Source organism: Peromyscus maniculatus, chromosome X (assembly GCF_049852395.1).
Source record: "Peromyscus maniculatus bairdii isolate BWxNUB_F1_BW_parent chromosome X, HU_Pman_BW_mat_3.1, whole genome shotgun sequence".
Taxonomy (NCBI): domain Eukaryota; kingdom Metazoa; phylum Chordata; class Mammalia; order Rodentia; family Cricetidae; genus Peromyscus; species Peromyscus maniculatus.
The window spans coordinates 138,503,508-138,524,021 of record NC_134875.1 but is presented as its reverse complement, the minus strand read 5'-3'; the positions used below and the strand labels follow the sequence as shown (position 1 = coordinate 138,524,021).

General features: G+C 43.7%; 2 protein-coding genes across 3 annotated transcripts in view; one reads left to right on the top strand and one right to left on the bottom strand.

Moving 5' to 3' along the window:
* Positions 1 to 3,599: 3,599 nt before the first annotated feature.
* Positions 3,600 to 5,011, bottom strand: Mageh1 (MAGE family member H1). The gene has a single exon (XM_006994899.4). The coding sequence runs from the start codon at positions 4,752 to 4,754 to the stop codon at positions 4,098 to 4,100; it is 657 nt and encodes a 218-aa protein (XP_006994961.1). The 5' UTR covers positions 4,755 to 5,011; the 3' UTR covers positions 3,600 to 4,097.
* An 8-nt stretch (positions 5,012 to 5,019) lies between these two features.
* The window catches only part of Foxr2 (forkhead box R2), a 91,453-nt gene continuing 75,958 nt past the window's right edge, over positions 5,020 to 20,514 (top strand). The window contains exons 1-3 of one of the 2 annotated variants that reach the window (XM_015988419.3): positions 5,020 to 8,066; positions 9,350 to 9,421; positions 11,908 to 11,985. The gene's annotated coding sequence lies outside the window, so the exon portion shown is untranslated. The remainder of the gene's footprint in view (positions 8,067 to 9,349; positions 9,422 to 11,907; positions 11,986 to 20,514) is intronic. The other variant, XR_013048291.1, reaches the window with a different exon arrangement.

Below are 20,514 nucleotides of genomic sequence, written 5' to 3'. Positions count from 1 at the left end.
TAGGACCAGAATGAAGGTAAGACTGTAGGCCGTTTCCTTAATTAGCAATTGATGTGTGAGGGCCCAGTCCGTTGTGGGTGATGCCACCCCTGACCTGGTTCTGTAAGAAAGCAACTGAGCAAGACGTGGAGCTCGAGCCAGTGAGCAGAACCCTTCCATGGCCTCTGCATCAGTTCCTGCCTCCAGTTTGGGTCCCTGGATTTGTCCCTCTCCTGACATTCTGCAGTTCGGGACTCCTACGTGGAAGTGTGAGCCCAGTGAACTGTTTTCTTCCCCAGGTCATGCTATTTCATCATATCCTTAATAAACCTAACAAGGACAGCATTCAACAAATTCCAGAGTTACCTCTGCAAGTACTTACTCAGCTCACAAAGTACCCAGGGACATCTGGGTCCCACATGGGCTGTCTTCAGTTTCTGATGACCTCTGGAACTGTTTTTCCCGTTCTCCCCTGCAGCCCCCCCTATCCCGGCCTTCTGACCACAGGTCAGAAACTTCCCAGAGGAGAGGAAGTGTGTAGTGGAGGGAACAGCCAGCTTCAGGCTCGCTCTCCCTGCCATGTAACATCCAGTTCCTCAGGACATCGGTGGAGGTTCCTTGAAGTGGGGAGGGCCTTTGCTGTTCCCACCACACAGGAGTGTGCCCAGGAAGTCCTCAGTGCCCATCTCTGGCCTGGCTTCCTGCCTGCTCCCTGTGCTCCCCTTCCCCTGCCTGCAATTGCTCCACGCTGAAGACATTGGGTCATGCGTGGTCCTCCTTCCAGGCATGCCAGGTCTCACTGCACAAGCCACACAGTGCAGCCTCCTATCCAGGCTCACATTTCACTTGCAGACATGAGGACCCCAGGGGTCTGTGGCCGTGAGGTTAGCTTCTGCTGTTGTCAACCTGGCCTGGAGTCCCCTACCTCAAAATAGCGGCTGGTCCATGGATTAGAGACAGTGCATGGAAAGAGCCCCAGAAGTGCCTGGCATCATTTAGGTACACAGGTGAGGCCAACTCGGTACACGTGCTAGCCTTGGCAATCCCCCATCGCTGTCCCTTTGAGTCTCCCTCCCGCTCCCTTTCTCTTCCCTTAGCAAAACCTTGTTCCCTAACCCGCTGGAGTGGTCCCAGACCTGGTGTTCACCCCCCCTCCTTCAATCTTGCAAACTGAAACCGCAGCTCTCCCACTGATTTCTTGGAAACCCTGCAGGGGTGGGACCACTTTGGCCTTCAGCTTTCCCGAAGCAAGGCCTCAGAGTTTGCTCTCTCATCTCCACAGAATTCAAGGCTGAAAGAATCTGTGTGGATGGATGCTACAGTGAGCATGCTCTTTGGCTCACCCTCTTCCGTGAGCCCCCTTTCCTGCCTCTCCCTGAATCCTGTCACTCATCTCACAGCCCCTGGGAATCTCGCCCTCCCTCACCTTTCCCTCCACCGAAGGGAGGGTCACTTTGCAGGGCTTCAACAGTGTGGCGGGAGGACTCAGCCTGCAGGGAGATGAGCCTAGCCCCTTGAAGGGTCCACCCCGGGGCTAAGCAGTCCCCGCAAGCCTTGCTTCCCACATTCCAGCTGAGCAGAGCCTCCTGCTCAAGCGTTTGGGATTCCAGCAGCAATCCGTGGTACAGTGCAGCTAGAGGCTTACTCCTGTTCCTTTTCCCCATGTAGGGGCTCTCCTTCGCTGGGGTCTTCACGAAGCTTCCCGGCCTCTACACAGCGGAAACCACATTAGGCCTCTGGATCTTTGTGCCCAAGAGAGCCGTCACAGACTCGGGCAGGCTTTAGATGGTCATAAATCACATCCAGCCCTGAGCTAGCCGACACTTCTGTAAAACTGGTTCATTGGTCATCATGGCCTGGGAGGGACAAAATGTGTCCCTCCTCTGGCATGCAGAAGTGCTGAAGAAACCTCTGCCACAGGCTCTCCTACTTCCTAGCTGATTTTCCTGGGGTGAATGACTGCTAAGAGGAGCCTCTGTGCAAGGAGATCCAGTGAGCCTCCCCTTCCATGGGACTGATGACAGGGGACTGAACCTTCCCGTCTCCTTGGAGGGCAGAGACCCTGTGAGTGTGCCCTGGCAAGCCTTAACAGATGGTAGGGTGGCCTAGAGAAAGGAACTCTGGGAGTGTGGAGAGGGACCCAGGATCTTGTCTCAGGGCCACCCCTTCAGTGGCTCTGGCCCAGAAAGCCTACTGCTGACCTTCCCAGGTTTCCCTGGCTGCCCACCTCTTTAGGGAGACTGACCCACATGTACCTTCAGGGCAAGTGACCAGCCTCCTGAGTGTGTGTGCCGGGCTTCTCGGGCCCCTCCTGCACCATAGAAGGTGCTCACCATGTGTGTTGGGAGCTGCTGAAGCTTACTTCATGGGCTCTGCTTCCGCATGAAGTCTTCTTAGCCTGCACACTCCTGGCTGTGGGTTTGAGCTTTGCAGAAAATGGCCTGCCACCCTGCCCTGCACCCAGTGACTGGGCCTTGTACTCAGCTATGGGCCAGGTGAAACTGTAGTGGAGGCAGGCCTAAAGCATCTTGGTCTCTGGTTTGTGTGGCATGCCTGGGTCAGGCATGTCCTTCTTGTTCCCCAGGAGAGTGCAGTCTGCTTTCTTAGTGCTTTCTTGGTGGTAAATGTGGTCAGCTCTAAAGCTGGACAGTTCTCCTCCATGTTCTCAGCCAGGTAGCAAGGAGAATGGGGAGGAGGCTACTGTATCTCCACACTTACCTTTGAGGTAAGTCACCACCTTACCTCAAAGGGAAATCCCAACATTACCTTGACCCTGAAACCCCCCCCACACACACACACACTGAACATTTTGAGCACTGTACAGTGCAAGAAAGTGTTAACACCTGAGAAACCTGTAAGTGTCCTGCTGTGAACTTACAGGTTGAATCTTCTCTCAGGCTCCTCCCACATGCTGAAGGCCAGATGTTTCAGGGCTTTTCCCCCAAGTGTCCCAGGTCATCATGGCTATTCATGATTTTATTATCACTGCCTTATTGTAAGCTGTAACAACACCTGACCAGTCCACTGAGGAATTTCTTATTCTTTAAATTTCTGTGTTGCCTTCAGTGTCTCCAGATTTACTCTCTCCCAATATTACCTTTAGAACTCAGATTGACCTAGCGTCAAAATTTTTTCTTATCGTCTCCTCCTTTTCACTTTTAGGGTCCCCACGGCTACCTATTTTTTTCCTGCTATCCTTCTCTCAAGACAATAACTGTGTATCTTCTATTTTAAACGTATTCTAGAAGGGGTTCCAATCTTTGCCAATGGCTTTTCTGTCAAGGTGCATTAAGATTCCAATGACACACCCTATACCAAATAATATATCATGATGGCCCTTCCTCATCTCCTCTTCAGTCTCCAAGTGTTCCTTGGTTTCCCAGGCACCCTACGACACCCTCTTTTCTTGGTCTATGTCCCCAGGTGATATCATCAGCTTGTCTACCTTCTCCTTACTTCTTAATTCTCAATCTCTACAACACTTGATGCGTTTCCTCCTTTTCCCCTCCCCCACCATGTAGAAGTTTCTTGGAAAATAGGTGCTTGCTATCTGCTAAGGACTGTTCCTAGAATGTAAACTTGAACCTCACTTAACAGGTGGACAATAAATGAAGAAAACAGACTATTTACTCTGCTTTTATTTATGCTATTTGCACAGATGTGTTTCTTCACAAGACAACAGACACAAAGGTAAGACAGAACGAGCCTGTCATTTTCCCTCACTCACATTGTACTGGTTATTCCAAACTTTCTAAGAACAGCCCCTTTCCTTGGTACAAATCTGTACATCCCACAACATGACAGAAGGCCTTCATTTAATAAGGTTTGCACAGCTGTTGTAGCAAATGTCAATGACAGGAACAAGAACATAAACATCTTTTCATTTATAAATTTAAACATATTGTGGTTCTTAATCGACAGTGTTATAAAATGAATACAAGATTACAATATCTAAAGCAAACACTATTTCGCACTTTAACAATTAGTACTGATCACAAATACCAAATACAGTGCCCTCCCCACCCTCCACATCATTTTGATTTTAGGACCCTGCCTATCTACTCCATGGAGTACTTTGGATTCTCTTTTCCACTCCTAAGGGTCTGCCTGGGATCTCTCTATGGAGTGGAATAACCCCTAGCACCCGAATTGAGTATAGCCTCAACCTCTGCATCATCATCCGAATCCCAGTCATAGTTACATGGCCAGTCTTTGGAGCATCGGTTCCGAACTCTTGCCACAAAATGCATGACTTTCAGCTTGCTGGACTCCACGTGTGCTCGAGGGCCCCAGAAGAACTCATACTCCACCGGACTGCTGCGGGGCACTGGCTTATAAAGCAGATACCCTCTGCGAACAAACTCTTCTGTAACGACCTTCTTCGGATCTCCAAAGATGCTGTGCTGCCTCCCAGGCTGCATCCCTAACTTCCCCAGGACTTTCCACACCAGGGCCTCCTTGGCGCTGTTGCCCATGATGAAGATGAGGGCTAATATGGACATGAGCAGACTTTTCTTGGTGCCCTGGAAATTGCTCCGGGTAATAGGCTTTTGCACTCGGGCAGTGCTTGAAGCTTCTTCAGGGGTAGTAGAGGCCTTCTCCGGAGTGCTTGTGTCTTCCTCAGGGCCGCTCAGGTAGTCTTCGGGTGTGCTCGGGACCACAGAAGCCGCCATCGGGGTCTTAGAGGCCTCTGAGGCCTGGATCTTGCGATTGTTGCGATTCTCTTCTGCTGCCTTTGCGTTCCGGCGGCGCCGACTCTTCCGTCCCCGAGGCATGGCTCCTGCCAAGCGCTCAAAGCCTGCAGCAGTTCTGGAGAAGGCGATCTGCAGCGTCGGAGCAACGTGATTATCTTACGCGGGGAGAGCCGCCGAACCGCAAACGCCAGCGGAGTCTTTGTAGCAAGGAAGCGGTCGTTTCGGCCACAAAGCCCTTTCCCTGGCAAGCAGACTTGCGCAAGCAGTCGCCGCCCGCACTGGCCGCAGCGCCAAGCGCGCGAGAAACCGGAGCAGCGTTGGCCCCGCCTCTCCTGCCACGCACACGCCGAACACCCAAGAGGAAGTGGGACGCTCCCGCACAGGAACTTCCGCTCGCCGAAAGGAAAAGGAGCGGGCTGCATTTTGGGTCCCACAAGGGTAGATAAGACAGCTAAGGGTTGGCGGGGATTTGTCCTGTGCGCAGGAGAGAAGAATCTCGGTATTCTTTAGGCAGGTGCACACGTTATCCTATTGGTTCATAGGTTTTGGCAAACAGCAGGCCCTCCCTTCCATTCTCCCCAAAGGCGGGCTGAGAGGGTGGGGGAGGGGCGCGGCGGAGCACAGTCTTGCAAGGGGTCAGCTGACCCCAGCCCTCCTTGGCTGTCTTGGCTTACGCAGCACATTCATTCTCCCGCCCGGGTTTCAGAAGGCGTTTATGTGTGGCTAATTAATTCGTGGGCCCATGAGGGACCTGAATAATAGACTTAATGACCAAAGCGGTGGGTGAGGGGCGGGGATGGGAGTGCAGAGGCAGCGAGCAGCGCTCGAGAGGCGCAGAGCCTGTACGCCTTGGCCTGGGCAATTAAGCGGGGCAGTGAGAAGATCAGACCTAGATTTGCGCAGCCTCACAGAGGGCCAGAATACTTCCTGGCAGGCCACAGAGGAAGCAATTAGAATAAGAAGCAGCTGGATGAAAGTGAGCTTTAAGGCTGTTGCCATGGGGACTGAGAGACAGAAAGGCATTTGAAGGGAGACCACTGGCAGGCTTCAGACAATGGATGGGAATGGGGAGCAGAGAGATGGTACAGTGCAGTTGGATCTTAGCTTTCCAGGCCAGCGAGCCAGCACACCTGCCTTGGCCTGTTCCCCGGGTGCACACTCTGACCTCTGTCCGCTCCTTCCTCTTGCTCAGATTCCTCTGCCTGAAATGCCTCCCCTCCATTCTGCCCCATCTGAGTCCCACCTGCTTGCTCCCAGGCATCTTCCTCGCTCAAGTTGATTCTGGCCTGCCCCAAAGAGTAATGAGTCAGTCCTTACTCCCCCAGGGGAGGCCCCACAGCTAGGCATTCTGCTTTTCTTGTGTCATCTGAAGCGTGAACTTGCTCAGAGCCTGGCTCCCCACCCCCACCCCACCCCCTTTAAAGTGGATGTAACTCAAGTACTGGCTTCAGAGGGTTGTGGGAATGCAATGAAAGCCTTTACTGCATAGTAAGCACAGGCTTTGCCTCTAAGTGGGTTTCAAGCAGCAGCAGGTGAGAGTGGCATTTAGTAAGTGCATGTTGATGGAATACGCGATGGAAAAGGTTTTTACAGGGGGTTTGCTAAAGACGCGCTTTAATTTGTGTGCATGCGTAGCAGAGGGCGTGGGATCCCCTGGCACCGAGTTGTAGGTGGTCGCGATCTGCCTGATGTGGGTGCTGGCAACCTAACTCGGTTCTTCTGGAAGAGCAGCAAGTGCTCCTGAGTGCTGAGCCATGGCTCCAGCCGCTCACAGGCGCCCTTATTTCTTCAAAGGCAAATGGATACTTTGTACTTGTTCGGCTAGAAGGGATGAAACGCGTGCTGGACAGTCTCAGTTTGTAATCCTACTGGGGACTGACCCCGTGGCGCTCGTAGACTTTGACATGTCCCAGCTTTTTGGTGGAGTTTGGGGAATCGGGCATGGCTTTATCTAGTGAATGAACTCCGTGGCAGGGCAGTGTGTCACTGGCAACAGGATTGCCAGCAGAACGTCACCCAGAGAGGCCCAGACTCCTGCATCTGGGGAGAAAGGAGATGGCTGCTGGGGAGAAAGCCACTGAAATCAGAGCTGGGCACATGAATGTGGGGCCAGTGTGTGTCAGTTCCAAGCCCTTGATGAGTTACTTTATCGACTATCCCAGTCCTCTGACTTGTTCTGTACAGAAAAAGCTGATCTCTCTTGTGTTGTCTGTCCAGCTTGCTGTCAGTCTATGTGGAAGTTACCACTTCATACTAGTCATTTTCCAGTTTTTTCTTTCCTTTTATTTTATTTTTGTGATAACAATGTAATTACAACATTTCTCCCTTGCTTTTCGCCCCTCAAAACTGTCCCATATGTCCTTCCCTACTGTCCTTCCAATTCAGGACTCTTTGTTTCACAAGTTGTTATTGCACGCATATATGTATATTCATAATAGGTATATATTCCTAAATAGAACCTGTTCCTTCTCTATAATGTCACTTGTGTGTATGTTTCAGAGCTGACTGTTCAGCACTGGACAACCAGTTGGTGTCTCTTCCTCGGGGAATACTATGTCTTCTGTTCCCAGCTTTTCGTAGTTGCCAGTAGTTTTTTTGTGTAGGGTTGAGACTTCATGGGTTTTTCCCAGTCCAGTTCGCCTTCTTCATTAGTGTCATCCTTGTTCAGCACTCGTTTAGGCTGTCATGTTGGTGAGACATTATGGGTGTGCCTTCTGACATTAGTAAGAGACACAATCTCACAGCAAGGTCCCTGATCCTCTGGCTCTTACATTCTTTATGCCCCCATCTTTCCCCCTGTTCCCTGAACCATTACAGAAGATCCCCTTGACTTGGGATTTATTTATTATTTATTTATTCATTTATTACCATATTTGTGAGTTTGTATATATACTGAAATTTTGGGTATTTTCTTTCCAATTTTGATAGTACATATGAGAATGTAATTCCACTTCCTGCTTGGCAAAGCAATTTGGGGTATATTTAATGCTGCCACAGCAGTGGATTGAGGAGAGGGTGCCATTTCCCCTTGTCTTTACATAAATGAACCATTGTTTCACTCCACAAGGACAATTCAACTCTGCACAGCAGGACAGAGAGCCAACTAACAATGTATAGCCTAGGGCCTCAACTCCCATCTAGTTTTCCTAGAGAAGTAAGTGGGAACAGGGCTTAGACTCTAGGCTTTTTCTGCTAAGCCACAAAAACTGATTCCTATAGTGCTTTCTGGTCATTTATTTAGAGGAAAGAGTCATATACAGGTTTTAAAGGCATGGACTCCAAAGGGAGATATTTTTTGGCTCAGTTCCAGATTCTACCATATATGAGATTAAAATCCTTGGGATGTTGCTGAATCACTGCTATCTATGAAATCATGGAGACTATACTTGTCAGGTAATTTCCTTTGGGAGGGATTAAATCAGTTATTATAAAGTAGTCCAGAATTAAATATTAGTGACAACAATAGCTCTGGACCAGAAATTTTATCTATGCAAGAACCATAGTTATATAACATCTATTATGTGTTAGGCATTGATCCAAACTCGTTGGAGTTTTCAGAGTGAGTTCCCAGTCTGTTAGCGAAAACAGTTTAAAAGCTTAGCATTTTCAAAAAGCTTAGTGTAAAAGATGCTGGCTCTGATTAGCAGAACCATGCATGAGGCATCCAAGCATGAAGTAAGCGATATCAGATTAATTTAGTGTAATCAGGAAGGGTATATCTAAATAAGTAAGTCAACATTGGGCTGAAACCTTACTGCTTAGTGGGAGTTATATGCAGTAGAAAAGGGAAAAGGTTGCATACAAATAGATGTTTGAGGAGCTGAAAGCCAAAATGAACAGACTCAGAGGTTTCAGTGATTAGAAACTATTCTGTCTATGGGCCAGATTTTAGTTCCATCATCAGTATGACGTGAGGATCTTGAGGCACACATAGAGTTTTTAGTTTATAATATTATATATGCTGTATAGTCACACCGTAATTTATTATACTAGAACCCCACCGCTTAAACATAGTTGCTCGCTTTTAAAAGCAACATTCCATACACATTTGTGTGCTTGTCTACTTGTTTGTATTTCTAGTCACAGAATTAGTGATTTGGATGGCTTGGTACATGTAAATCATGATGCAAATGTCCAGGCTTATTTCCTTGAGTAGTTGTGTCCTTTCTTCGTAAAGCATCACCAGCAGTGAATGGATAGTATGTTTGTACCACATCTTCATTTTCCCTAAACATCAAGTGTATAATACATTAGCAATCTGATGGGTAAACTAGCACATCTTCTCCTTGTTATTTTATGTGTGATTAGCATAAAGTGCACATACTAAAATTGTACAATTTGATAGATTTTAACTCATGTGTGTAACTGGTACTAGGATTAAGATAATCATTGCATTTTTTTTAGAATATTTTTGTTACACGTGTTTCATGGGGGTACACATATGCTGCAGTATGCTAACAGAGGCCAAAGAACAACCCTCAGGAGTGGGGTTTTCCCTCCACTCAGTGGGACCTGAGGATTGAATTTTGGCGTTCAGGCTTGGAGGCAGGCATCTTTAGTCAGCCTGCTGAGCCATCTCACCAGCCCGATTGTTATATTATTCGTCATCAAATTTCTTCCTGCTCTGTTATAACTGTCTCCCTTTGTTGCTTTTCTCTACCTTTCCTCCATCCTAGGCACAGTTACCAGCTCTCTATCACAAGAGATTACATTACATTTCCTGTCATTTATGGGAATAAATTCAAACAGTAAGTGCTTTCCTAGAATTTTTAAATTGTCTTGAATTACCATGCAAAGTAATGGGGTTCACAGCTTCATTGGCACAGCTTCATCAATATATGCCATTGTATTTTGGTCTTTTTTCTTTTAATATTTCAATCATTTTTTAATTTTTGAAATTATAGCATAATTACATTTCTCCCTTCCCTTTCCTTCCTCCACACCCTCTCATATACGTCCCGCCCCACTTTTCTTCAGATCCATGGCCTCTTTTTCACTGTTATTGCATGCCCCTCCCCCCATTGCCCACTCCCCTCCTCCCTCTTGCTTTCTCCTTCCTCCTGAAATACTTCTTTCTCCTTTCACGTCCCCTCTTGTTCTACACTCATCCCTCCCTTCTGGCACCTTCCTTCTCATAATCCCTTCTCCACTTTCATTTACATGTATGTACATAAACATGTAAATTTAGGCTTTGCATATGACAGAAAACTGAAGTATTTGTTTTTCTTTGTCTTATTTTGTTTAACCTAATGATCTCCAGTTTCAACCGTTTTCTTACAAATATCATCATTTCATTATTCTTTATGGCTGAGTAAAATTCCATTGTGTGTGTGTGTGTGTGTGTGTGTGTGTGTGTGTGTGTGTATAGCAAACTTTTTTGTCTCCTCCTCTCCTGGTGCATATCCAATAGCACTAAACAATGAAATAAATAATGAATATGTGCAAACATCTCTGTGTCAGGATGTAGAGTCCTTAAGGTCAGTACCCAAGAGTGGTGTAGCTGGGTCATATGTGATTCAATTTAATTCTTTTGAGGAACCTGCATACTGATTTGCAAAGTATCTATACCACTTTATACTCCCACCAGGGTTCCTTCCTCTTTGCTTACATCCTCATATGTATTTCTTCCTTTGCCCAGTACATAGTGATTTACAAAAAACAAAACAAGATACAATCTTGCTAAGTAGTCCTGGTTTTGAAGGGGTAGTCTTTCTGTCTCAGACTCCAAACTGCTGAGATTAAAGGCATAAACTACTACACCGAGATTGATAATCAGTCTTTTTTCCGTTGTTTGAATGATTTCACTCATCATTTTTCTTTTTCTTTTTCCTGAATGACACATCAATGCACAGATGCGGCACACTTTTTTTAATCAGTCACCCGTGGGTTAACACTTTAACCAATTTGCAGCTTGGGTCTATAATAAAAAAACCAGGTATCAAGGACATGCTTTTACTTTTAAATAAACAGAAAATAATCTTTTTTTAATTTACTAATTTTTATTAGTGCATTTTGTTATTTGATAATTACTAATGTATTTTATCTTATTTATTATTACTAGTGTGTGTTATGTGTATGATTTGTGTGGGCACACTCATACCATGACACACACGTGGAGGTCAGAGGACAATTTTGTGGAGTCAGTTCTCTCCTTCTGCCTTTATGTGGATTCTAGGTATCAAACTAGGGTTGTCAGACTTTCATGGCTAGTGTTTTTAATCACTGAGCCATCTTTCTGGACCTTTTGAAATTAAAAATTTAAGTTAGTATACAGCATGATGGGTTCATTATGGCCTTTTCATACATACTCGTTCTTATCCAACTCCCTCTCCCAACGCTTTTCCTGTCCTGCTGCTTCCTTCTGGCTGGCTCCCTTTCCTCTTAATAGCCAGCCCATGCTTGGAAGCCATGTAAATTCCATTACCCCCTCTTTCTCCTTCCTCATCCCTCCCTTAAGATATCTTCTTCCAGTCAAATGTGATGGTACATGTCTGTAATCCTAACCCTTGAGAGAGGAAGGCAGGAAGTTCAAGAGTTTGAGGCCAGCCTGGGCTTCATGAGAACCTCAAAAACAAAACAGAGGCCCATGAGATGCCTCAGTAGGGAAAGGTCTTGCAGCCAAGCCTGGCAGTCTGGGACTCACATGGTGGAAGGAGAGAACATACTACTGCAGGTTGTCCTCTGATGCTCTCACACTCACATGTGCACCAACACAGATACACACATGCACATAGGCACACACAAAACAAAATAAATGAGAAAATTTAAAAACCCAGAAAAACAACCAAAAGAACCCAAAACAAAGCAAAACAAAAAGATCTTTTTCCCTTCTCATGATCCCTCGTCTTATCCCCCTCCTACTCCTTCACTCTTCCCAACTAGTCTTCCTCACGTGTGTGTGTGTGTGTGTGTGTGTGTGTGTGTGTGTGTGTGTGTGTGTGTGTGGTTAATTGGAGCTGCTCGTATACCATGGGTAGGTTATTTACTGGAGCATGGGCTCCAATTTGCTAGTGGCTCTATCACAGAAGAAAGTTACTCTTCCTCCTCTAGCAACCATTAACTACCAATAGCTCCTCAGCCAGGGGTGGGGGCCTCACAAGCCCTTCACCTATCCATGATAGAATGCTGAAGAGCTCCACCTTGTGTAAGCAACCATAGCTACTGTGTACATGATTGCAAAAGCCATAGCATAGCCAGAAAACAGGCCTTCATAGTGTTCTTCTCCATCTTCCAGCTTTTACCCATTTTCCACCTGGTCTTCCACAATGTTTCCTGGGCCTTGGAAGAGGTTATAGAGATGTCCCTTATAAGGGTAAGCACTCAACAGTTACTTATTCTCACGATTTTGACCAGTTATGAGTTTCTGCATTCACCATCACACACTGCAAAAAGAAGCTTCCTGCCCAAGGCCAAGAGCAGCACTAATCTATGGGGATAGATATAAGGATTTAGAAAGTAGCTTGACTATACACCCATTTAGAAAATTAATAGTAGTAGTTTTTCCCTGGGGGCCTGTGACATCCACAACTGTCCATTTAAGCCAGGGTTACAGCATCAGACATGAGTTTCTTCCAGTGGGCAGACGTCAAATCCAATCAGAAAATTGTCAGTTATCCTTAAAACAGTTATTTTAACTTTTAAGTTTTCAAGGTCTAGTCAACATATTTTAGGATTAAATCTGTGATTTTTAAACACATATATAGATTTATGCTATTACCATCACAATCAAGATATAGAATAGCTACAGCATCCCAAAATACTTCCTTATACAATTCTTTCATGGTTTTACCATCTCTCACAACCTGATAAATGACCCCCACTGAATTTTTTCCTATATTCAGAGTTCCATCCTTTATAGAAATGTCTCATATGTATGTATGTATATATATGTGTGTGCATATGTATATATATGGGAAAATACAAAGTACTAGAATTTTCTCACTTAACAAGAGACCCACAATATTTAGCTTCACGGGTGCATAATTTAAGAGTTTTGTTTTTTTTAAATACATTTGAGCTGGCGAGCTGGCGAGCCGGCTCAGTGGTGAGGCACACACTGTACAAGCCTGACAACCTGAGTGCGATCCTCAGAACCCATATAAAGGAGAACAGATTCCACAGAGTTGTCCTCTAACCCCCACAAGTCCATCTTGCCATGTGGGTCCCCACTCTACATGATGTACATATATACACGATAAAAAGATTATGTATCTTAAGAGGCTGCAGGGATTGATCTAGAGGCCTCCTTCCTGAGGACTAGTTCTCAAGCTGCCAAGGGAGAAAAGAAATCAATAGTTTCACCTAGCTGTAGAGGCTACAAACCACAACAATGACCAGGGTGATATCCCCAGTAGTGAAATGGTGGCACTAAATAACTTGGAGGTAACCAACAGCTGTTGGTTTTTAGGCTAGTTGGATTTAAGGCCCACTCAATAGAAAGGAATTCATTCTTGGTACTACAAACATAGACAACTACCCTTGACTAGGGAGGTCATAGACCCTAGAGTAGAACCTTTGACTGCCATTTACACAGACCAATATAATTTGTAAATATTTTCTAAGTATTTATTCTTATTGCCACAGATAAGCATAGCCATTACCCATCATCAAAGAAGTTTCTTTTTGCAACAGAGACTATTACAAAGATTCACAACTGATCAAAATGCAGAGAACAACAGACTGTGGGATGCCCAACCCCAACTGATATATCTACAACACAGTTTCCACACCTAGGGCTCAAGGAAAATCATGGAAGCAGGGGTAGAAAGAATGTAAAAGACCAGAACATCTGATGTGAGCTACTGTCCTCTAGACATGACAGGGAAGGTGTACCTAGGAAATCTCAACAGTATGTTGCCTAAACAAGACCAGGACAACACCAGTCAACTCATCAGCTTAGACAAGGCAAATCTCACAAGGCATCACACCTAAATGAAGACTTTCAGGCAAGCATGAGCTTCTGAGAGAGGGATATTCAGTTTCCTCCAGGGATGAGCCACTCTGATGGATTAGTCAATCCCAACCTGTCATCTCTAAACCCATACACATATAAGCAACAGTATATAGATTCAGTAGGCTTCTGTGTATATGTGTATGTATATGTATGTGTGTAACAATAATGAAGAAGAGATTATTAATTTGAGAGGAAGCAGAAAAGGAGGAGAGGTAGAAATAATGTGGTACAGTACTAATGTATGAATTTTTTAAAGTAAACAATTGAAATAAATAATATCATGTGTCTATGTGTGAATGTGTTCATGTGTATGGATGTAGGTGCACATGTGCCATGGCGTGTTTGTGCAGGTCAGAGAACAGACAGCCTTAGGTTTTCATCCTTACCCTCGGCCTTGCTTAAGATGTCTTCAGTGTAATCTGGGGTTACAGATGCAAGCTACCACCCTTGCCTTTACCTGGGTTCTGAGGTTTCAAACCCGGGTCCTCACACTTGCCATCTTCCCAGCCTGTGGTTCATCATTGCTGAGAGAGATAGTCCACTATCTGGCTTTTTTATATTCAGGAAATAATACTCAATAAAATAAAACCACACCGTGAAACTTAACAAAAATCAGATAATACTTTTCAGACAACACTCCATTATTTTTACAAACCTGACCTTTCATTTGTTGCTAAATGATATTTATTATAGTCACAACTTTCGAATATGATGTCAAGTCTAGTGGGTATAAAATGATATGTGTCTTGTCTGTGTCATCCAATCTTCTGTAAACAACCATATTTAGCCTATGGATATACAGTTTAAAGATGCACATAACAAATATGGTAATTGTGTTGGTGCTGTGGCTCAGCAGATAGGGGCACTTGCTGCCAAGTCTGCTGGCCTGGGTTTGGTCCGTAGGTCCCACATAGTGGAAGGAGAGGGTTGACCGTCCTCCCCCCCCCAGGTTGTCCACTGACTTCCACACATGGGCACACACGCGCAAGATGGAGAGTGTAAATGTAAAAACACCACGGTAATGGTCACAATCTAGCAAATGGAACTTTCCGCACAAAGGACTTTGATAGAAAAATAAATCGGTTTCTATAGAAACACTGAATATCACCGTGACAACGGACCTCCAAGTCAGATACTTTCAATTTTTAAATGGAAGAGACTGAAGCTTGGTTCCAATTTCCCTGGTTGCCAAGAATTGTGCAGGACTAATGGCTATCATAGGGACAACGCTGAAAAAGTCCTTACTGTTTAGAATTCCACATTGTGGACACAGGTAGACATCTCCATGATGTCCTTTATTTTTATTTTAAATTAACTTTCAAGTTAGCATGCAGCATAATGGGTTTCATTGGGACTTTTTCATGTGTGTATGTCATTATATTTTGTTCTTGTTTGTCCCTGTTTCCTACTTCCCAATCTATCTCCCTGCCTACTTCTTTTAAAAACATTTTTATTAATGCTTTGAGAATTTAAGACAATGTATTTTGTTTTGTTTTGTTTTTGTTGTTGTTGTTATTGTTTTGTGGAGGGTGGGATGGGTATGATTTTTTGAGGCAGGGTTTCTCTGTGTAGTTTTGCGAGTATTCCCGGAACTCACTCTGTAGCCCAGGCTGGTCTTGAACTCACAGAGATCCGCCTGCCTCTGCCTCCCGAGTGCTGGGATTAAAGGCATGTGCCACCACCTGACTTTTATTATTATTATTATTATTATTATTATTATTATTATTATTATTATTATACTACAGTGTATTTTAACCATATTCACTCCCCACTGCTCCTCCTGGCTCTTACCAGGTCCATCTTCACCTCCCTACCCACAGCTTCATGTCCTCTTTTTGAAAAGAATAGCCCACTGAGTCCAACTTGTGTTTCACGTATACTCATGGGTGGGGGCCGTCTGATGAGTGTGGTTAACTTACACCCTTAAAGAAAACTGGCTCTCCCTTCCCCTAAAAGGCATCAGCTGTCAAGAGCTCTTCAGTTAGGGGTTGAACCTCTGGAGCCTGCCGCCCAGCCCATGCTGGAATGTTGACTGGCTTGATTTTGTTCAGACAGTCACAAGTGCTGTGAGTTCATGAGTCCACTGGTCCTGTCATATCCAGAAAAGACCGTGTCGCTCCAGTCCCACCTGGCCTGTGGCTCTTACCATCTTTCTGCCACTTTCTTCCTCAGTGGTCAGCCCCTGAGCTTTTAGCAAGGTGCTAATGTAGATGGCAGATTTGTGGCCTTGCTGTACACAGACATTTATTCTCTGTACTTGGACTCATTGTGCGTTCCTGCGTTAACCAATGTCAACAACACAAGGAAATTTCTCTGCTGAAGTGTGGGAGCCACACTAACGTATGGATTTTCATTTACCATACTCTTCCTGGACCCTTTCCCCTAAATGCCCCCTTTGCTTTCTCATCATATGCATTTCATTATCCTCTCCATTTCTACTCTAACTCCTCCTACAGGATATTTTCCTCCCATGACACAGTCCCCTTTTTAGTGTACACACACACACACACACACACACACACACACACACACACACACACACACACACACACACATCTGGACTCCACATATAAGGAAACGATGTTGTTCCTTACCAATAGTCATCACTGCACTGGGCTTTTTGCTTCTGTGATTTCCCTAAGACATTGAATGTAGTTCTTGAAATCCCTCTCTTTCAGATAAAGAACTGAAGGAAAGAATTTAACAAGCTAAATGGGAGCTGGGTGGTGGTGGCTCATGCCTTTAATTCTGAAAAACAAAACAAAAAGCACAAAGAAAGGAAGGAAAGGAGGAAGGAAGGAAAGAGAGAGAGAGGAAAAAGAAAGGGAGGAAGGAAGGAAGGAAGGAAGGAAGGGAGGGAGGGAGGGAGGGAGGGAGGGAGGGAGAGAGAGAGAGAGAGAGAGAGAGAGAGAGAGAGAGAGAGAGAGAGAAAGAAAGAAAGAAAGAAAGAAAGAAAGAAAGAAAGAAAGAAAGAAAGAAAGAAAGAAAGAAAGAAAGAGGAAGGAAGGAAGGAGAGAGAGAGAGAAAGAAGGAAGGAGGAAGGAAGGAAAGAAAGAAAGAAAGAAAGAAAGAAAGAAAGAAAGAAAGAAAGAAAGAAAGAAAGAAAGAAAGAAAGAAAGAAAGAAAGAAAGAAAGAAAGAAAGAAACTAAGTGGCAAATTAGTAAGGAGCAAGCAAAGCCAGGGCTCGCATCTAGGTTGTGACATCAAAACCAAACCAAACAAAAAGGCCCAGCTGGTCCCAGGCTCTATGCTGGTAATAGTTTACTTATACAATGTGCTCAAAGGTAGGTGTCACCATCGGACAGTTAATAGCTTCCTTACCCTTCAGAGCATTATTAATGTCTCTTTGCTGTGCTTCGGTCCCTGTTCCTGGAGTCGCCTGTCTTTCCGTCCTGCCAGCGCCATCATCAGTTTTTAGTGCAGTTAATGTGTTTGCCTGTTTGCCCACCTGCTTGACAATGAGATAAGAGCTCATATCCAGCCTGACATATTTCAGAGCTATCTATTTACTCAGCAGAACCTCAAACATACCACTCAGTAGAGAGGTGATTTGATTATTCATGATGAGACATGCTCTTTGCTTGAAAAATGATAGTGACCCTTATTTGTTCCTTTATAATAATCTGCAATATATTATTGAAGATAGACTGCTGCATCATTCCTAGTCTTCTTTTGACTCTCAGGAGTATGCGTTAGTAAGAGTACAAAAGACTGGATGCTGTGTGCTTTTTACTCACACAAACACTCCTAAGGATGTTCCCTGTCAGGAGGCTTTTCTGAGCATCTCTCCTTCAAGTAGAAACTGGAGATACTTAGTTTCCCTACAACCCATGTGATGACTACATTCGACCCTACTAAAAACGGTGTACTTGAGAGATGAAGAGAGAAATAGTTGCAATAGGCTATCTTACACTGTGCTACGGATAATACACATCACTTATGCCCATGTGTCATTGGACAGAAGCTAGGTCCAGCATTTCTCCTAGAACCAATTTGGAAGTGTTGCTGGCTGTGTGACCAGGATAGAACTAGCTGTCACTGAGCCCTTGTGGAGGTTTTTGGTGTTTCATCCATGCTCTTGGATTAGAGCCTTCTGGTCTGTGTTCATGTGTGCCTTCCTATCACTCTGCTACTTCACAGTCACGAAGGGGGTCTCACAGATCATTGGATACAGGACTGAAGATCTCAGGCAGGCAGTGAGTGTCACTGATATAAGCAAGGGCGTGATCTCAATAACCAGTGAAATGCCAGGACAGGTGAGCTCTGTCGATACAGAGAAAGCATGAGCTCTCTTAGTTTCTTGTTTGAGAACTTTTTATATTTGTGTTCAACTGGTTTATCTCCAACAGAGTCCCTCACTCACACAGAGATCAGCACTTACAGGCTTATGCTTTACTTTTTAAAAACTTTTTTTTTAGTATTTAAGAGCAAAAAACATGATTTTATGGCCTTACATAACCAGTTATGAAAGTGGTCTGGGATATGACAGGCATTTTAAATGCTATATTGATTGCTCGATTTTTATTATAATATTGATAGGAAAGTTATCCTATACCTCTTAAAGCTCATATAACAAACATCTTAAGAAATAACATAAGTGTGTGCTGCTAGATGGCTATTTAGTTATGATTCATTTCTACTCTAGGTAGCTCATTTCCTACTCTGGTAATTCTTCAGATCATATAAATCTTTCGCCTTTTACTATTTTTCCTTATTTAAGGAAAAACTTCCAAAATTCCACTAATTTTTAAGGCCACTGTCAAGGTATCTGTAATGTCTGATCACCACCCACACATTTTTAAAAATTTATTTTTAATTAAAATATTATATAACCCCCATGTTTTCCAGACTCCCTCTCAAATTCATGGCCTCTTTTTCTTTAATTATTATTGTGTAGGCCAAGTGTGGTGGTGCACACCTTTAATCCCAGCACTCGGATCTTTGTGATTTCGAGGCCAGCCTGATCTACAGAGCTAGTTCCGGGACAGCCAGAGCTACACAGAGAAACCCTGTCTTGAAAAAAAAAAGTATTATTGTGTATAAATGAATAAACATATAAATACAACCTGTGGGTCCATTTAGTATTACTTACTTGTATATGATTTTAGGGCTGACCACTTAGTATTGGGTAATTAACCATTCTGAATTCATATGTGAAACTACCCTGCTGTGTGCAGAAACTGCTAATTCTTTTTTTGTCATCCCCACTTTTGGCTCTTAAAAATAGAGACCAACAACTGGTCAGGGTGCTGAGAATAAGAGACTACAGAATGCTCAGACTTCAATGAGGCATCTGTATTACAGCCCACCTCCCAAAGCTTGGATCATTGTAGAAGACAGGGTGGAAAGATCGTAGGAGCTAGAGAAGGGAAGGACAGAAGGGAGGGAGGGAGGGAGGGAGGGAGGGAGGGAGGGAGGGAGGGAGGGAGGGAGGGAGGGAGGGAGGGAGGGAGGGAGGGAGGGAGGGAGGGAGACAAGCTTTTTAAACTTTTGATTAAAATTGTATATCCTATTTTAAATTTTTTGCTTTAATACTTAAAGTAATTTTTGTTTTTAGTCATCTTCCATGAGTATTTGATATACCTTAAGGTTAATTATATTTAAAATTTATAAGATATCATTTTCAAGGGAAATGTTAGTTCACTTATACTTCAAAATTTTGCATTATCTGAAAGTGCATAAATGTCACTCTGTTAGATTATACCCTCAATACACTCCTAACATTGATTTGCCAGTCACAGTAGGGAGGTCACAATAGCAAAAGCTTAATTAACTTCTTGGATGGAACCAGGAATGTAAGAGAAAGTATACTTTTCAGCAGAGGATTATTGGATACCTTTATAATTCCAAGTTGTTGTTAGAAATCTTGCTTTATTCCCTTTCTTGCTGTGTAAAATTAGCACAATGCTGAAGTGATGTTTGTTCATCACCATCTTATCTCAGTTGGGAGAGTTATCTGCAATGGGATATTGCATCTGCAAATGATAAAAAGTATGGTGTTCTGGTTTACTGTGAGGAATCCAGTCTCAGACTATACCCTTAGATCTGTGTTACATTAGTATAAGTTTATATATTCATTTATTAATTTTGCACAATTACTTATGATTTTCTACTTTTAAGATTTTGTACTTTGTGAGTATACATGGATTTATTTTTCCTTTCAATGTGAATCCCATTTACTATTTTTCTTATCTGATTGATCTGCCTAGTACTTCCATCACAATGTTGATATCATGGATCTTTTCCTTGTTCCCAATGTTAAGGTAAATGATTTTAGTTTTCCACTGCTGAGTATTTCTCCTTACAGATTTTTATCATTAAGAGTTTGAATACTTTAAATATTTAGCAAAATTCAGCCAGAAAAAATTGTGCACACCTGCAATTCCAGCACTTGAGTGGCAGAGCATCATGAGTCTCAGGCCAGCCTGGGATACATAGAGAGGGCCTGTCTCAAAACAAGATTTGAAAATTTCAACAGTGAAACCAAATGAGCCCCAATTTGTCTTTGTTGCACGGTCTCTGACTACTAATTCAGTCTCCTCATTATATGTGTATTTAGATGTTGGGTGTCGTCTTTTAAAGACTTGGTGCATTTCCAGAAATTTACTAATTTAAATATTAGTAAAAGTTATCTGAAATTGAGGGTGGAGCCTATAGTGAATTGTAGTAATGACTCTCCTTTAATTAATGTTATTTCTGTAGTATCAGTAATAATATCCCAAATTTTGATTTTAGTATTTTTTATCAACTGTCAATCTTCTAAGTCTTTAAAGAAATAAATTTGGCATTTATTATTTCTAATGTTTTACTATTATCCATTTTATCTAACTCTAGTGTTTATTATTTTCTTCTTGTCAGCCTTGGTTTTAGTTTGATTTTATCTTTAG

Bases quoted from the DNA above. Each gene is read 5' to 3' on its own strand.
- Mageh1 (XM_006994899.4), bottom strand. From the start codon at position 4,754: ATGCCTCGGGGACGGAAGAGTCGGCGCCGCCGGAACGCAAAGGCAGCA.